Genomic DNA, 17,526 nt, shown 5'->3' with positions numbered 1-17,526 from the left:
TGAGGTGTATAGATATGAGAAGGTAATGACTTCACAGTTCAGGTATCGACAAAAGCAACTCTGTACTGATGTCCAGCAGCTTGAGATAAATACTTTAATTTGTCATTTTTTAACTTCGATAAAACTGATTATTTGTAGTTTTTGCAATGTCATTGGCTTAGTTAGCATAATCTGTTTATGTTATTCAATGATTTTAACTGTGTTTTTACATTGCAATTCCTTACGCCTTCTGAGTTACAGCCTTTGAGGCTTTTGTCAACCCTTCTGTTTTTTGAACTATAGAATACTCTTTATATCAATTTACTATAAAATGATCGAGTGCCACACCCTTGAGGGCTGCAATCCTGAGACAATCAGTACACTAACATCCAAAAAAGCTGAAACCCACATTGACATAAAATACTAAATATTGAAACTCCCTATTGACCCTGGCCCTGGAATGAGTGCTATCATGGAGTCATGCTAGGGGCAAGTTCAGGAGTTTATCATTGTGGGTAGTCATGCTTTCAGATTTTAGTGCACTCATCTCTGGATTGTGATCTTTAAGGCTGTGGTATTTGATCATTTCATAGTAAACTATACCTATATTGTTTATAGTTATGGAAGGTTGTTTCCTACCTTCACTTCCATTTTTGAGTTGTAGGTTTCAGCTTATGTTGATAGTCTGGCTGTTGTTCTCTCATCAGAAAAAGCCTCAGGGTTCAAGAAACATTGCCAATGTGGTCACAATATCCTGTCCGGGTGCTGGATCATTTAACAGAGCACTATAAAATCTGCAAGTCCTTTGAATGCAGAGTCCTGAAGAGTATAAAGATAAACTCACACTAGAAGTTCTTCCCTTGGGTGATTCTTCATGGTGAATACAAGAAAAAAGAAAACAGAAAGGTTGAAAGTCTGCCTGAGGGCACTTTGTCCCCAAAGATTTTTTGAGATGAACTGCAAGCTGTTTCTTCTACTCCACTCCAGAAGACTTTGATCCTGTGCCACACGTCTGAAACCTCTTTAGGGTCCATCCTTTGCTTCTCCTCCTTCACTGCCTTCGAGGGATGATGATGAGTCTCCTCAGGAAGTCATAATCATACAAGATCCTTCTCTGAGGAGAAGAGAAGGAAGCTTTATCTTGGAGAAGGAACTGTCCAGATATATGGAGTCAAGACGAACTTTTACCATGTTGTCCAGGTTGGTGAGATTTGTTAGGAGCCCTTCTTTGCAACATAATGGGAGCATATACTAAAGTACAGATTGATATGGTATTATTCCATTCCCCTCTGTTGCTTAGGTGAATAGGTGTGAACCCCAGCCTTCTACCTCCATTTCTCTTTCCCCTGGCCCTATCTCATCACTGGAAGATTCAGAGCTGACAGATCCCATTATGGTCTACATCAGTGTTGGGAGAGACTGTCCCTTTAGCTCTGACTACATCCACCTCAACACTGTCAGTGCCAACCCCTTCAGTGTCAAGAAAGACTAGGCCCTAGGGAGTCAGGATCAAGATGTCATGGTGTTATCAGCACTGATTTCATTGGGGTTGTTCATAGTTTCTAACAACTTGCCCTTTAACCTCTAGGTACAAAAGACACCTTTGGATCTGGGACTAATATCAGGGTCCATGCTTCTCTTTCACAAATAGATCTTAAACCAGTTTCATGATTGGAACTCCCATAGGAGACATGGGATATCTTTTAATGGGCACCAGCCCAGAAGTAGAGGTCATCTTCCTATCTCTACAGGGGGAAGACAAGATGTGCTCATTGGACCTCCTGGTTGCATACCTACCCTTCAAAATTTCTAAGGGATCTCAAGTTTCCTGATGTTCTGGGTTGGAGTCAGTCATTACCAGTTCTGGGGCCTGCTATTCAGTCTCACTATAGCCCCCAGTGTGTTTATTAAGTACATGGCAGTAGTCACCTCTCGCATGAGGATCCAAGGAATGTGGATCTTTCCTTATCTAGACTTCTGGCTCCTTGACTCTAATAATAGGGCATCTCTCACATAAGCAAGAGGTTACCTTTTCCAACTTTGCCTGCCCCTAAGGATTATCATCAACATACAGAAATGACATTTGGAACCAACTCAGGTCCTACTTATGTTTGTAGGTTGTAGTCTGGATACTCTGTAAAGAAGAACTATGCTTCCACTGGATCATATTATCCTCATTCATATCATTGCAAATCTTCTACTAAGGCCCTCTCCACCTTTTGTCTATTAAGCACTAAAGGCCTTGGACTTGATGGCAGCAGCAGTATTCCTTCTACCACATGACAGCTATTACATACAGAGTCTTCAGTGGACACTCAAGGTTCATAGGTCACAACTGGATAGCAATACGAACATAAACTTCAGACAGACACCCATATGCGGGAAGGTATTCCAGTTGTGATTGAATAGGTGCAACCTCACAACGGTCTTCCTTTCACTTCCCCTCTTCCTTTGGGCAAGTTTACCACAGGTTCCACTGCCCTAGGGTGTGGGTACAGGCACTGAGAAAGGCACATAGTCCAAGGAATATTGTCTTACCAGGAGGTCAGTTTTTATATCAATACACTGAGATGAGGGTGGTCCTACTATCACTGCAGGCATTTTATGACCTTCTTCCCAAGGATGTAATTTTCCATAAACACAGATAACGTAACTGTGCTATGGTGTATCAACAAGTAGGGAAATGGTCATACCCCCTTTATTGCAAGGCAATGAGAATGTGGCAGTGAGTGATACCAACAGAAACCTTTCCTTTACCTAATGCACATACCCTGCCAGTTCTCCTCCTTAATGGACAGACTTAACAGAAAGGTCTTGTACCTCACAAGTGGTCCATCAATCCTCAAGTAGCAGATGACTTGTTTTATTACATGAGGAAGTCTTGCTGCAGTGTGATTGCAACCCCCCCCCCTCAAACACCAAATGCAGCTGCTACTTTTCCCTTGTACCCCCACAGTGGCAATTCCTGAGAGATACTGTAGTTTATCAGGGGCTATCAGGTCATCATTACACCTTTCTTTTCTGTCCACAAGTGATCATATTTGTTCAGAAAGTAAAGCTGTGTAGGGACACGGTCATCCTCATAACCTCATTCTAGGCCCCTCAGCTTTGGTTTGCTGGCATCACCTAATTCAGGCCTCTCTGCCTCAACCTGGATCTACTATCTTACCTATCCTGCAGACATCATTTTGACCATAATATCCCTATTAATAACCTCATGGTTTCTGCAATCCCACTAATGGCCAGGGACCCCACTCTACAAGCTGTGTAAAAGCAAATAGCAAAAATGTTTCCTTTGTGACAGCCAGAGAGGATTTAATCGTTTTACAGCTCTATTTTTTGTCTTCTGTTCTGTTTTAGATGCAGGATATTGCTTCTTAATCACTGAAGTCCATTCAGCATCATTCTCTAATTTCCACAAATAAGTTATTGTTCAGTCTCTTGCTTCAACAAAAATCTGCAAAGCCTTCCTAAAAGGTACTTTCCTGCTTTACCCCCCCATTAAAGACCTCACACCACTTTGGGACCTCAACTTTGTTTTAGAAAAACTGGCCCGGCCTCCTTTTGAGTCAGTATAGTTAGGAGATTCCACTTCTTATCTTGAAAAGCACAGTTTTAGTGGCAGTCACTTTTGAAAGACAAATTTCAGAACTTCAAGCCTATCTTGCAGGACCCCATACTTAATCTTTCATAAAGATTAGGGTTTCCTTGCATATAAACCCTTCCTTTTTTCTCAAAATAGCCACATAATGTACTCTAAGCAAGCTTTCCAGTTGCCTGTCATTTTCCTTCCTACTCTAGCAAAGAATACCCCCTTCATATTCTGGATGTTTAAATGCAATTAAGGTTTTTCCTTCCGTGGACAAAGCAATGTTAGCAACATAGTTGTTTGTGGCCTTTGCCAAATTTAAGTAAGGTCAAAAGATTTCCAAAGTCTCATTATTCAGGTTACTAATACAGTTATGCCTCCTTTAACAGCTCCTTACGTTATATACCAAGGTTAAAGGCTCACAACACCAGAGATATCTCTACTTCATCTGCATTTTTCAGGAACTCAATTAATGACGTTTGTGCAGTGGCCACCTTGGCAACTGTGCATACTTCTAAAAATATTGTATCCTGGATATGTTATCTAAGTCCAGGTCTTCCTTTGGGACCACCATACTTTGATGTATTCTGTTATGATGCCATCAAGATCTTACCTGTGGACTCTGTCCTATCCAGTGAAGTGGACAGACTGAATTGTCTAAGATATGATAGTTATTTACTTACCGTAATGTTAGATGTTCTTTGTGGTCAATGTTACAGTACTGATTCTTGGGTCTTCCTGTCATGCAGAAGCCCACACTGGACCAATTTCCAGAGTTTACATTTTCCATAGCTGATAGATTCAAAGTTCCATTACAATGACTTGATAGCAAAATAGTCTCTGGGTTCACAGGCAAGTTGAAGTGAAACACCCTACTTGCTACATAAAATAGTCCAATCTAAATTAGAAAGATAACTAGTAGCTGGTAAAATGCATTCTGCTTCCAGCCATCTGCACCATATTTGACTAAAATGACCTAACAGGTAGCAGTATATTAGCACTAGTGGCAGATTAAATGTACCTTGGACCCTGAGAGGTTTTCAAGCCATGGGTCCCCCAGCCCCCAAACACTTTGTTACTGGACAACACAAAAATGCACATGTTCTCTTGGATTCGTCTTCCTGCTTGCTTTAAACCATAACAGACCATTTGAATTGCTGTCATATTTCATCAGTGTTCGCATCCATCAATTACAGCCATCTAACTGGGTACACATGAAATGTCTGATTGTGATAAAAAAAAAAAAGATTCACACAGTACAGTAGTCCAAAGTGCTTTATACAAATGCACAGTAGTCTTGCAAAGTCAGATTAATGACTAATTACCATGATCATGATAGCAGGGTCCACTAGTTTCCTACACAGATAGTCCTGTACCCAGTAATTATAGCTGCATTGTTGACCGTGTACACCTTAGATGTTTGTGGTACAGTAAATATTAATAGCAGACACAATAATGTGCCACATTATGAAAGACAGTGTGACACATTTTAGAGATGAAAGGTTGAGAGCTATGTATATTTTTTATCTGTTCCTCCTGAATTTGTTTGGGCAAATCAATGATTGTAGTCACTACATAATGACTGACAGTTTAAACGAGTTTCAGTCTTAATATCCTTTTAGAAAGTGTAAGATAATGCAAAAACTGTTATTCTAGATATTATTGATTTTATGACCAGCAGACGATGTACTCAGCAAAGAAGCTGTAATTGTTGGGCAGGGATGCTGTTTGTGGATGAAATTAACTTGCCCTCTAATGCCATTTGCTCAGTTAACTGTCTGGCTTTGCAAGACTAGTGTAAATTTGTCTAAAATAAATTGGAACACTTAGGACTGTTATGTAGATGAAACTGAAATACAGCCGATAACTCTTAACTGCCCCTGATTTACCTCATATGTTTGGTTTGCGCTTCATAATATTTGTGATTTTCTGGCAAATAATTGAGGGTTACAGTCACTAGATAATGACAGAATTCTGAGTTTCAGACTGCATATCCTTTGGAAAATGCATGCTAACACAAAAATGTTATTCTAGCAACTTTTTAAGTATATGAATAATATTTAAAATTTGTCCCTGATTTTAGACCTTTGCCCCAAATTATTTTTGGGTTTGTACCTAATTCTTGCTCTAAGTGGTTGAGAGTTATTATTCTGTATGTCACAATCAGATGAGGTATACACAGCAAAGTGGCTATAACTGCTGGGTTTGGGTGGGTGCTGTCCGAGGAGGAAAGTATCTTTCACCATCTTGCTATTTTTCAGTGTAAACAGTGTGGCTCTGCAGGACTAATGAGCATTTGTGTGAAATAAGTATGAATATTTGGGCTTGTGTGTATGTATGTATGTATGTGTGCATATGTGTGCATGTGCACTACTGTGTATGACATGGGGTGTTTTATAGTTTCTAGGTATATAATCTGTGTGTGTGTGTGTGTGTGTGTATACATACATATTTACATATATATTAATTTACACTGTTCATGTGGCATCTTTTGATTCTTAGCAATGAAATATAGCAGAAGATGTATCTGAAAATGTCACTGAATTACTATAAGAAAGAAGGTCAGCAAAGTTTTTAATACAAACGTAAAGCTATTGCAGCTGTAAGCTGTCCTTTTAAAGGGGTTTATTCTGTAAGCAGATAGTCTGATATTGTTTGAGCAGTTTAATCCCTTTAAATGTTATATTTTACAAAACCTACTGTTATGATACCTCATTTTAGCCATGAAGGAATTTGTGTTGCATTGTTGTACTGTTTACATTTTTGTAACATGTACACATTTGAGAAAAGGTACAAACTCTGCTTGTGAAATGGTTCTGTGAGATTTACAAGATGCATTTCAACCTGCTTTATTCTGATGTTTCTGCTATGTTTGTCTAGTTCTGGTTTTCCTTTTATATTTCCCTTGGACTCACTGCAGTATAAATATTTGTATTTCAGCCTTTCACAGAACAGCCTAAGTTTTCATACAATAATTTTGCTTTAGGATTAGGAGCACTTTTATGTATTCTTACCCTCTGTAACCTAGTCAGTATAGATAATAAGGCTGTGTAATAGTATTTATATGTACTGAATGGCAGGATGCCACATGGATGAAAGTGTTTTGGCTTTATGTTTCGTTCCTAATGTTTTATTGCAACATTTTTTTGCATGATTACTGTCAGCGATGTGAAATATATTAAAAAATCTGATTATAAATAGCGAAAGTGGTTAGATATGTAGGAAGGAAAACATTATCTTAACTCCAGTTTTAACTCCTTTTGATGTTCATTCGGTCAATAACATTATGGCCATGCAAACAGAAAGGTCTTTTCTGGCCACCTAAATACAGTGACAACTAATAAAGTATTAACCTCATTTTAATGGCCTTAGTTGAGTGGTGAGATCACAACTTGCATGAGCCTGATTATTTACTAAATACAATACATAAATGCAGCAGGTTCTTAACACCCATTGCACTCTGGCATTATCGCATTACTGCCATCCTTTGTTGTCTTGCAGACAGGAATATGAAAGCAATCTGTCCTGTAGAGAGACTGGCTCCAGAAGCAATTCCCTGATAAGAGGACCCCCTGCCCTTTGCTAGTGTCTGGTCCACTAGGCTTAGCTCTCTGCTTAATCCCCAGAAAGTGGTTCGATTATTGCTGACCAGCAATGGCAAGATGGTATTTTTTCACTATCAGCCTCTATTTAATTCCTTGAGCAGAAATTCTGTGCAATCTATGTTTCTGTGGCTTGTGTCATCCAAATGGTTCACTGCTCATATTTTCAAATTGACAGGCTCACTTGCACTGTGCTTAGAAAAAACATTTTTAAGCCAGTACTGAAACAGAAATGACTTTTAGGGAGAGTATATAAATATGCACATGTGCACCACTGACACTTTTCCATATGAAAAATAAATGATACTCCTCCAGAAAAGTACCTGTTTTTGTAGTTATTTTCCTTTTGCATTATCATTTGCAGTCACCGAATTCTCTTGTAAACGCTTAACTGGCAATGCTTTGTCTGCAGTGCTAGACTTAACCTTTGGTTTGACAGCATTAGGGCTTCATCATTTGTATCATGTCACACATTCAGGAAATAATGTGATACTGTCAGAGAAAAATGACACAAAGTTTGGTATTTGTGGGGGGGGTTCCTAGTGCAGTAAAAGGTGCACTCATTTTAGGATAATAGTGAAGTAAAGCAGATTATGAGGGAACAACATTGTATACTGTTATCAATAGCTCTCAGCAATTTATTATATGCTTTACATCACATACTCTTCATTTGTCAATGACTGTATTTCAGTAATTTCATTATATTATATACATTTGCCCTGCAGATTTCTTATTTGGATTTACCTGGACCTGCAGGTCGGAGGATGGAACGTCATCTGTCTTTAAATTGTATGCAGGATATTGCAGTCTGCTGGTGGAAAACAGCCAGTAATGATGCCTGGCCCTGGTCTCCAATTTCCAGTGAGTGGGACAAAGCAAATGTAATATTACTGGGTATGGCCCATGGCAGTCTGGAGGTAATGGCATGAAGCTTCAAGTGCATTAAACATTATTTTAGTAGTTTTTTCATAAATATTTAGAATGTTTATAGATAATATTTTTTTCTAGAAATCAATTTGCCTCTTTTGTGAGTTATTTTTTTTTTCATGTCTGATGTTGACATATCCTTAGAATTTCAAATGAAATGACATACTTGCCATAATTCATAATTTTCCTGTCCATCTTTTGTCAGTTGTCACTAGAGGGTTCATTTCATAGAAATCAGTCTTTAATAGGAAGCAAGGAGTTTGTAGGAAAGCCAAACTGTTATCCGAGGTGGCATTGTTTTTAAGGCTACTGTTCACAAAATGTGTGTGTGGATTTGCAGTTTAATAATTTCAGCCTGTATTCTGTGTCTATTTTGTGTTACAATGAAAGACAAAAATGACAGTGAACTGGGTAAAGAACTTAACAGAAAGCAAAAGAAAATATATACTAGTAAAAAGCAGAAGGGAATACCTCAGTCACTGAGTAGCTGAGGGGATAAAAGAACAAAAGGAAGAAATAATGAAGTAGTAGATGACAAAGAGCTGAATGAGAGATGCAGAAGGAATAGTAAAGAAGAGATAGTCCAAGACAGGGTAGTGGGAAGGTATGTTTTTGCTAACCATACTCAGTGGAAAACACTCAGATATGACTACTGTGAAGAGATCCTTTGCGTTGTCTTTCTTCTCTTCCCACTGTTAGTACAGATACAAAAATGAAGGCTGTCACAGGAATTTAAGACTGCAGAAATTTTCCTTCATCATCATCAGCAGCAGCAGCATAATCGTTGGCAGTTTATGTCTAGAGATTTTAGTAACATAGATGAGAAGAACAGGGTCAGTTTTATTATTGATTCTGTTGTCCTAACAGCTTCTACTGAAAAGCAGAAGTTCTATTTTGCATATAACTTTGGGTGAAACCACTGAGTTACATTTACTATAAAGTGCGATTATTCTGCAAAACTGTTGGCATATGGCAAGTGGTAAGGATTTATCTTCCTCTGACATGGCATAGTGTTGCATAATGTATTTTTTCACTTGAAGGTGAGCTGGCTTGTAAAGACTTATTTCTTCATTGGCTCTGAATTGGATGGTAATGAACATGCCATCTATTTGTAGTATATCTGTGTGAGAGTCAACAATGGAGTATGGTATAAGGGTGGGTTTTTGGAAGGCATAAATGGTCACAAGACTCAGATACCTTGTATTACCTATGATTCTATGTGCAAGAAATTAATGTGAAATAAGCAAAGGGAAGTTTTCTTTTTTGGTGGGTGCAAAAGGAAGAATACTAATTTAAAAGTGAATTATTTGCCATCTTCAGAACTCATAGGGTGAGATTTCAAGACGAAGAGCTAATGGTGTGGATATCAGTCATTCGTTTTCAGTGAGCCACTGCTTCTTCCTAAAAGTAATCTGAAAAATATGTTCTGGAAGGTACTAGAGTGTGCCAGGTCTAGCAAAACAGTAGCTTTATTTAGCCATAGTCCAAAAATAAGACTGAAATAAGAGCAGCTATTAGGACAGACTGTAGCTTTTTTCACATATATTGCAATTAGTACCAGATAAGCAATACACTGTTTCACATCAAGAGACACTAATCAAAGACAAGGTACCAGAATGTACTTTGATAGAAGGAAAAGAATAGGAAAAAGTAATTTTAATGGGAAAAGCAATGGAAAGACTAACTGACATGACACTTCAGAGGTGGCAGTAGCCCAAGAGACAGTGCAAGTAATTTTCTAACATTAGTGCTGGTGTCTGCTCCCAGTCTGGCATGCATCATGTACCCTTGGGATTAGAGATGGCATGAGTTTTAGATGGCTAGTGGATAAACTCTTGACTAGCCTTGTAAGGGCCCCAGGACCATTAGCCTAGTAACCTCATATGATCCTATGATCCGAAGTGTGGGTGTTTACAAGTCTTATGCATACCAAAGACATGATGTAGGTGAACTGGTGGTTCACCAAGGTGCTTGCTGGTATATATGCTGTGTGTGTGTGTGTGTGTGTGTGTGTGTGTGTGTGTGTGTGTGTGTGTGTGTGTGTGTATCTTGAGGCCTCTACAGTTTTAATGGAACCAAAGTGCTACTGTACCTTTGTTGTGGACTTGTACAAGAATTGCCTTTAGCAGTGGATATACACAGTTTATCCAAGGGTAAGCCCTTCCAAATGCCACAGTCCACATGCACTGTTACCATGGATGCATCTGCAGTAGAAGGGAACATTTCTAGTGCCAGACAGCCCTGGGCTTGTGGTTCTTTGAGGAGTCACAGGTTGACATCAGTGAGCTATAGCCCTGAGCAAATGATACAGCTCAGTTTGCAACCTTCAGAGATCACGTTTCTCAGGGTCTGGTGACAATAGTGGTTATCTTGGTACATCAACAAAGAAGGGGTTATTCATTCCTTCCTTATATGCAGGAAAATCATGGAGCTCTGAGAGTGGGCCATGCTCCATGACCTCTTCCTTACTGTGGACAAATTCCAGGGAAACCAACACATTGATAGACAAATTATATAGGGACCTTCTTCTTCCACATAAATAATCAGTAAACCAGAAGACAACCAATAAAAAATTCTGCACTTGGGGTCAACCAGTGATAGATCCGTTCACTTCCACATCAGACAGGAAATGTCACCTGTTCTTCTCTGTTTTCACAATGCCAGACCAAATTGTGAATGATATCCTGGTGGAGAATTGGCCTTAGAATCTCCTTTATGCTTCCTACACCCTGCGCCACTTATAACAAAGTCCATCTAGAAAGCAAAATACACTCCAGGCTGAGTAGGATGATCCAATTTTGGCTGCATCAAGTATAGTTCCTTCTATTGACTCCATACATCTAGCCTCTCAGAATAGTCCCATTCCAGAGGTGTTAACTCACCTTCAGGGAGACCTCACTCAGGCTGTCTGCATAGCATCTTCAGTTTTGAGCATGGCTAATAACCTGCATTTTTCCCTTAAGACCATAGAATTTCTAACCCGAATCTGGATGAGCAGGTCCATCCTCATTAACATATGTCTTTCTTCCCCTTCTACTTTGCAGATTTAGTGTAGAGTCTTAAGTTTACTTATGTCCTCTATGTGCAAGATATTAAACATCTGGAGATGATGGTCCCAGACATTGCATTATGGGAAAATGGAAGGAACTTCATAGCCTGGGAAAGTTTCTGATACTAAGTTGTCCTAAAGCTTATCTGTTTGAATTAGTTCTGTTGTTAATAAGGGTGGACCTTCTTTTCCAGACCTACAATTATGGTACCTTTCAATGTGCATAACGTATGTATAGATAGAGAGCAAGAGAGAGACAGTGATAGCTGTAGTTATAGATATAAATATAGATATAGATACACGTGTATATTATGTATACATTTTAAAAGATAACTAAAAAATGAAATGAACACACCTAGCATGTATGTTGGCGCCATTATTATGTGGGGAGGAAGTCAATTGCATGTGAATATGACTGAAGCAAGAGGTAGTGTAGCCCTTCCTCCCAAGATGTATAGACAGTTCAAAGACTATTTTTTGTTGTAGGTTTTATGTTTTTAATGTGACTTAACATGTATATTTGTAGTAGACTGCTTGACAGCTGTTTTACAGATGAAAGCACTGACTATAGGTGATAGTAATAATAGTAATAATAATAATAATAATAATACAGAACCCAAGCATCCACTGAGTCTGCTGCTATCCTTGCTCTTCTATGTGTCGTCCACCCGAAGTTATTAAGGAAAATCTGATTAAAATGTCTCCTCCCAATTAGTTCTTAAACAGATAGGGATCAAAATAATTATGACATATTTTTATAATGGTGTTGTGTAGAAAACAAAAATGCATTTTTAGTTTATCTGAAAGGGATGAAGTAAACAACAAATAATCTTGGCTTGAGGAAAAAAGAATAATGCTCAAGTTTTTAAGTGGATGCTAACTTTATAATAGCTGCCTGTCACTGGTGTAGCCAGGAATTTACAAAATGTCCTCAGAGGTGATCACTGGCACACCGCATCCCTGGATTCCACTCCATACCACCCCAATGTATTGCCACTTAGTCAAACCTGCATCATTCTTTCAGTGAGTAAACTGCTCTTCATGAAGAGGATTCTGTGAGTGACTTGTGTAGCAGTGTAGCAGTATAACAAAACTCACATTAACAGTTGTGTTAGCAATGTAGCACTCTGATAAATTTCTGTGCTACACCAGTGAACCTAGTTCCTTGAATATCATGATAAAATTTTAGCACTAAGTCAGTGGTTAATTCATTCAGTCCTGAGCATCAGGATTAACCCTTTGCTTCCTGAAGTCTTTTAAGCCAGGAAACTTTTTTCTTTCTGAGACGTTTTTTTTTTTCTAAATCATCTAGTAACAAGATACCTCTTATGATTTGTAATATCTTGTAAATGGGGTAAGTGCATTACAAAAAAATTTAAAATATGAAAACTCTACATTAGATGATGGGCTATACACTGAGATCTAAAGTCTGTGTGGTAGCATTGAATATATATGGGAAATGTGTTAAAGAAAATGGTATTTTACCTGTCAAATTTATTTCTATTGTTATCAAACGAAGGGTTATATTTTTATAAGTGTGGAGAATAGACCCTTTATATCAGTAAGTGAATTGTCTTTTCAAGAGCTATCCAGTGATGTATGACAAGCCTGAGTAGCACAGAGCTGTTTTGTGATATTATGCAGTCAATAGCAATTATGCATATCATGGCCAAGATTCAGAATCAGACCTGGCAGTGAGCATAAGGCCGGGGTAAACATGGCCTTTTAGCATTGTTATGGAAACCAGAGATTCAAGAACACTAAGTTCCAAAAACAACAAATGACTTCATATATATATATATATATATATATATATATATATATATATATATGTATATACATATACATATATATATATATATAGAGAGAGAGAGAGAGAGATACAACAAATATTGTCCATAGTCAAGTAAAAAGAATAAAAAAGTATTTATTGGAATTTGTAGTGTCTTGGCAATGCTGCCTTCAATGGAGTATAAAAATCACACCACAATACAAAACCTTAAATAGATTTCCCAGTTAATCTCATTAAATAATTACATCAAATTAAATTAAAATTTCCAGTTACATTCCACATTAATGCCAGTAGGGGTCAGGGTACCATATTTCAAAATAAATAAAGTCTCCTTATATAAAAGTTTTTTCTTAATTCCTATTCCATATTCATTTAAAACAACATGTCCTAAAATTGTACCCTGAATTTACTCCGGATTACCATTATGATATTGCTTAAAATGTAAAGTGAGAGGGCTCTCTAGTTTACCATTTTTGATATCTCTTACATGTTCCTATCATCTTTACTTGAAAGCCCTCTTGCTTTCATCAATATAAAACATATTACTGGGACACTTTAAAGCATATATAATAGCATCGGTATCACAACAAAACACTCCATTAACATTAAAATATATTCCATTGATTTTTTCAAAAGTCCTAACCACAAACCTACAAGTGATACATTTACCACATGGAAATATACCCATTATGTTAGGGCCCTTATTCATTCTGTAACAAGGAACAGAAAAGTTACTATGCACAATCATATCCTTAATGCTTCATCCTCTATGAAAAGAAAACATAGGGCTCTTACATAATTTGTTAGCAAATTTTTTTAAATTTAAGTAGGAAGCCCCAATATTGTTTAATAATTTTCTTCACTTCTTCGGATAACAAATCATACGTAATCAGTACATACATTTTTTGTAAGTTATTTTTGAACCCTCCAGTATACATTATCTTATTACTATTCTGCCCCTGTAAACTTGATCTAGTAATTTGTTTAACTTTTTGTAGCGAATTGATCCCTACATCCTTACTATAACCTCTCTCTATAAACATCTTAGCTGTTTTATACAACTCTCTCTCTTCTTCAGTACTATTATTGCATATTTTGTTTTACCCATAATAGCTCACCATAAGGTAAGGCCATCAATAGGTGAGGAGGATGGCAACTATGGGCATCTAAAAATTGAGTACCATCTTCAAACTTCCTACATATCTTACTCTTATTACCTTACTAACAAATCCTCCTTCTATGTGTACGTCTAAAAACGTTACTTTCCTACCTTACTAAAGACCATCAAACTGTAGGCCAAACCTATTCTGCTGAATATCATTTAAAAAGTAAATGCACAAATCCAAAACTCAGAGCTGCTGTTAGTTGAAAACACTAGTAAAACTCAGTCCAAAAGAAATGAGCAATAAAATGAAAGTAGAAATTCAAACAAATAAATCCATGAAAGGCTTCTTCAGACTCTTTACACAAACTAAAACTTTGAACATCACTTTTAAAACCAACAAAAGCTTGTGATAGGATCTCTATAATCACATGTTTCCTTCATTTAAAAATACAGTAACCCATTAAACTCAGTTCCATGAATGTTACCTTGTTCAGCTAAGAAAAATACTGGTATATTAAAAGTAAGAACTGAATAGTTCAAAATAAACATACATAAAAACATACATAAAAAACATACATAAAAAATGCATCGGTGCCCAAACATACATTATATTATATTAAACAATTGAGTATATCTCAGAGCCTTGTCATATTTACTTATCATCTCATGGTGCTTTAGGAAAATCTCGTACTGAACTTTCAGGCAGTATATATCAAAAAGCCATTTCAGACTTGGTTAGTATAACCCAAACTGCTTGTAATGCACATATTTACAAAGTGTGACTTTAGATATTTGTTCATACTATCCAGAGTAGACTCGTAAAACAGTCAACAATTACAGGTGGTTAAAAACTTGTATCACATTAGTTAGGCTATTCTAATCAAAAGTTAAAACAGTTTTTCAAAATTACTTATTTTCTGCAGACTCTGAAACGCTTTTAAAATTCACAGCACAACAAAGTATTCCTTCATAAAAGTGTCTATTTAAAAAAAGCCGATTAGGCTTACAACAGGCATAAGTACATGACGAGCTTTTCAATAGCTGTCCATTAGTTCATGCCTTAGTCTCTTCAATCTCCGTTAATAAACAGGGACATTTGACATTTCAGGATGTGAACGTAACTTACAAAAATGTGGGTGAAAGAATGCTTCAACAATAAACGAAGCAACAAAACGTCTATATGGAAACAGAGCAATATCTTAATAATTAACTTGACTGTGGTACAGATCCACAATGGTGGAAATAAGCACACTGACTTAAGCAACCATTAATTGCACTTTATAATTGTTACATCCTTGATACCCAAATTTAAAATATAGACATTGTGAAATGTTAAAGAAAATATAGGGAAGGAATACATGAGGGACATATATTCTGTTAATCCCGAATGGCATCCTGAGGTGTCTTACATTAGTTTTATAAACAGTACTTTTCAATACTAAATATATGTGCAAAGATTCATTTCTTATGACAAATGTTGAAAGTATATGAAATGCCTACAATATGTCTGAGTATATAGATAGGTCATCTACACCATGGTCATAATGTTGTGAGGAAAATGTACCTAACTATTATGGAATTTAGAACAGTTAGTGGGAGATCTCTTTATCTTCTACTTTTCAAAAATGGCTTTATTTGGATTTTATCGTTAAGGCCTGGTGGTTTATCGGACCTTAATCTTATGATCCATCTTGTTTCTTGTTCTAAAGTTCTGTTAATTAGATCACCACCTCTGAATCCTTCATACACACATTGAATGGCACAGAACTTAAAGGAATGACTGGTACCAGTTGAACTTTTATGTCTAGCCAATGCATTTGTTTCTGTACCTACTCTAAGGTGGTACGTGTGTTCCCTAATCCTCTCCTTAAATGATCTATTTGTTTTCCTATGTAGTAACTATTACATCCTAAACATTTAGCCATATATATGACATTTTTACTTTCACAGTTGGTGTTAGTGTTAAAATTGTAAAGTAGGGTGCTCAAAACTAGTTTCTTTATTAATATAAATACATTGATTGCAATGACCACAGGGTACTGTGTTTCTATTCACTGTCAACCTGTTAACTAGTGGATGTCTTGGTCTACATAGGATACTCTTCAGATTGGGAAGGTTTTTATAAAGCAATCTCACTAACTTCTATATCTGAATTCAAAATACCCCAGTGTTTCTTCATAATGCTTTTCACTTGCAGGCTCATTTTACTAAAAGTAAGGTTAGCTCTAACTTCATTCCTAGGGGAACCTGAGCTAGTGGTCATTGCTTCATGTGCCATAAAATATGGTTTCGCAGTACTTGTTCTTAAGGTCTCCACTGTGTTAATAGTGTCTAATATTTCTTTTTCTTTGTAACCTCTCTCCAGAAATCTCTCCTTCATGTCCTCTATTCCTGAAACATAAGTTTCTTGTTGTGGATTCAATCTAGATACCCTCATAAATTGTCCTTTAAGGATTTTTGAAATACATGGCGGGATGCATACTTTGTCTATGTAATATATTGTTTCTTTGGCAATCTTTCCTATAAATAGTTGTGTTGATCATACCATTGGTCATTCTAAATACTTCAAAATGGAAGATTGCTAACTGAGAAGTTTGCAGTAAATTTTAAGAAGTCCGTGGTATTGTCCAAGTAAGAAACAAAGTTTAATAGGAGGGTTCATCTCCAAGCCATATAAACAGTACATTGCAGCATGTTCTATAAATGATAGATTATTGAAGAGAAAAATATCTTCCTGATGTGCCCGCCAGCCACATCATCCCTTCTGTAGTAAATGACTTCTTCAAATGCAAAGACATTATTAGTTAATATAGTCTCTAATAGCAGGGTCACAAGGTCAATCTTTCTATCAGTGAAGTCTGAATGTGCTTTCAAATATTCAGTGATCAGTCTTATGAATAAGCTAACCACATCAAGTGTCACAAAGAAAAATGTTGGATCCAATGAGTGAGTTTGAGAATATAGGTCTAAAAGAAATTGCTTACTATCTTTCAGGATCTTCTTATTACCATTAACTAAGATAAATAGACCTGCAACAATAGGTCTAAATGGTGGGTCTCTGCTGTTCTTATGGACTTTAGGAAGTCCCTGTATGATCGGTATAGTGGGATTGTTCACCTTTAGGTATCCATACAGCTCTATAGTACCAGGTCATCTAGGGTATTGTAAACACTAAAGACCATGTTATTTAAATTAGCCTTAGTTACTTTTGTATATGTAGTTGTATCTTCAAGCATCTGAAACATTTTATTTGCATAGTAAGTATAGTCCATAATGACAACGGTCCTCCTTTATCTGCTGGTCTTATTACAATAGACCTGTCATTTCTCAATGAATTCAAAGCTTGCCTTTGTTTATAGTTTAAATTACGTCCATGTTTGGATGGTTTATTCTCTTGATGACTTCTATATATTTCATCTTCCACTACATTCCCAAATAATTCTATAGTCGGGTTCAGTTGTGGAACATATGTACTATTTGGAC

General features: G+C 36.9%; 1 protein-coding gene across 1 annotated transcript in view; it reads left to right on the top strand.

Moving 5' to 3' along the window:
• Positions 1–17,526, top strand: part of LOC122788613 (WD repeat containing planar cell polarity effector) — a 2,136,001-nt gene that overhangs the window by 588,771 nt on the left and 1,529,704 nt on the right. Inside the window, exon 8 of the mRNA XM_044055516.1 lies at positions 7,896–8,087. Within this exon, the coding sequence (XP_043911451.1) occupies positions 7,896–8,087 (192 nt within the window). The remainder of the gene's footprint in view (positions 1–7,895; positions 8,088–17,526) is intronic.

Source organism: Protopterus annectens, chromosome 1.part2 (genome assembly GCF_019279795.1).
Source record: "Protopterus annectens isolate FY-2018-M chromosome 1.part2, PAN1.0, whole genome shotgun sequence".
Taxonomy (NCBI): Eukaryota; Metazoa; Chordata; order Ceratodontiformes; family Protopteridae; genus Protopterus; species Protopterus annectens.
This window is presented reverse-complemented; position numbering and strand designations above follow the sequence as displayed.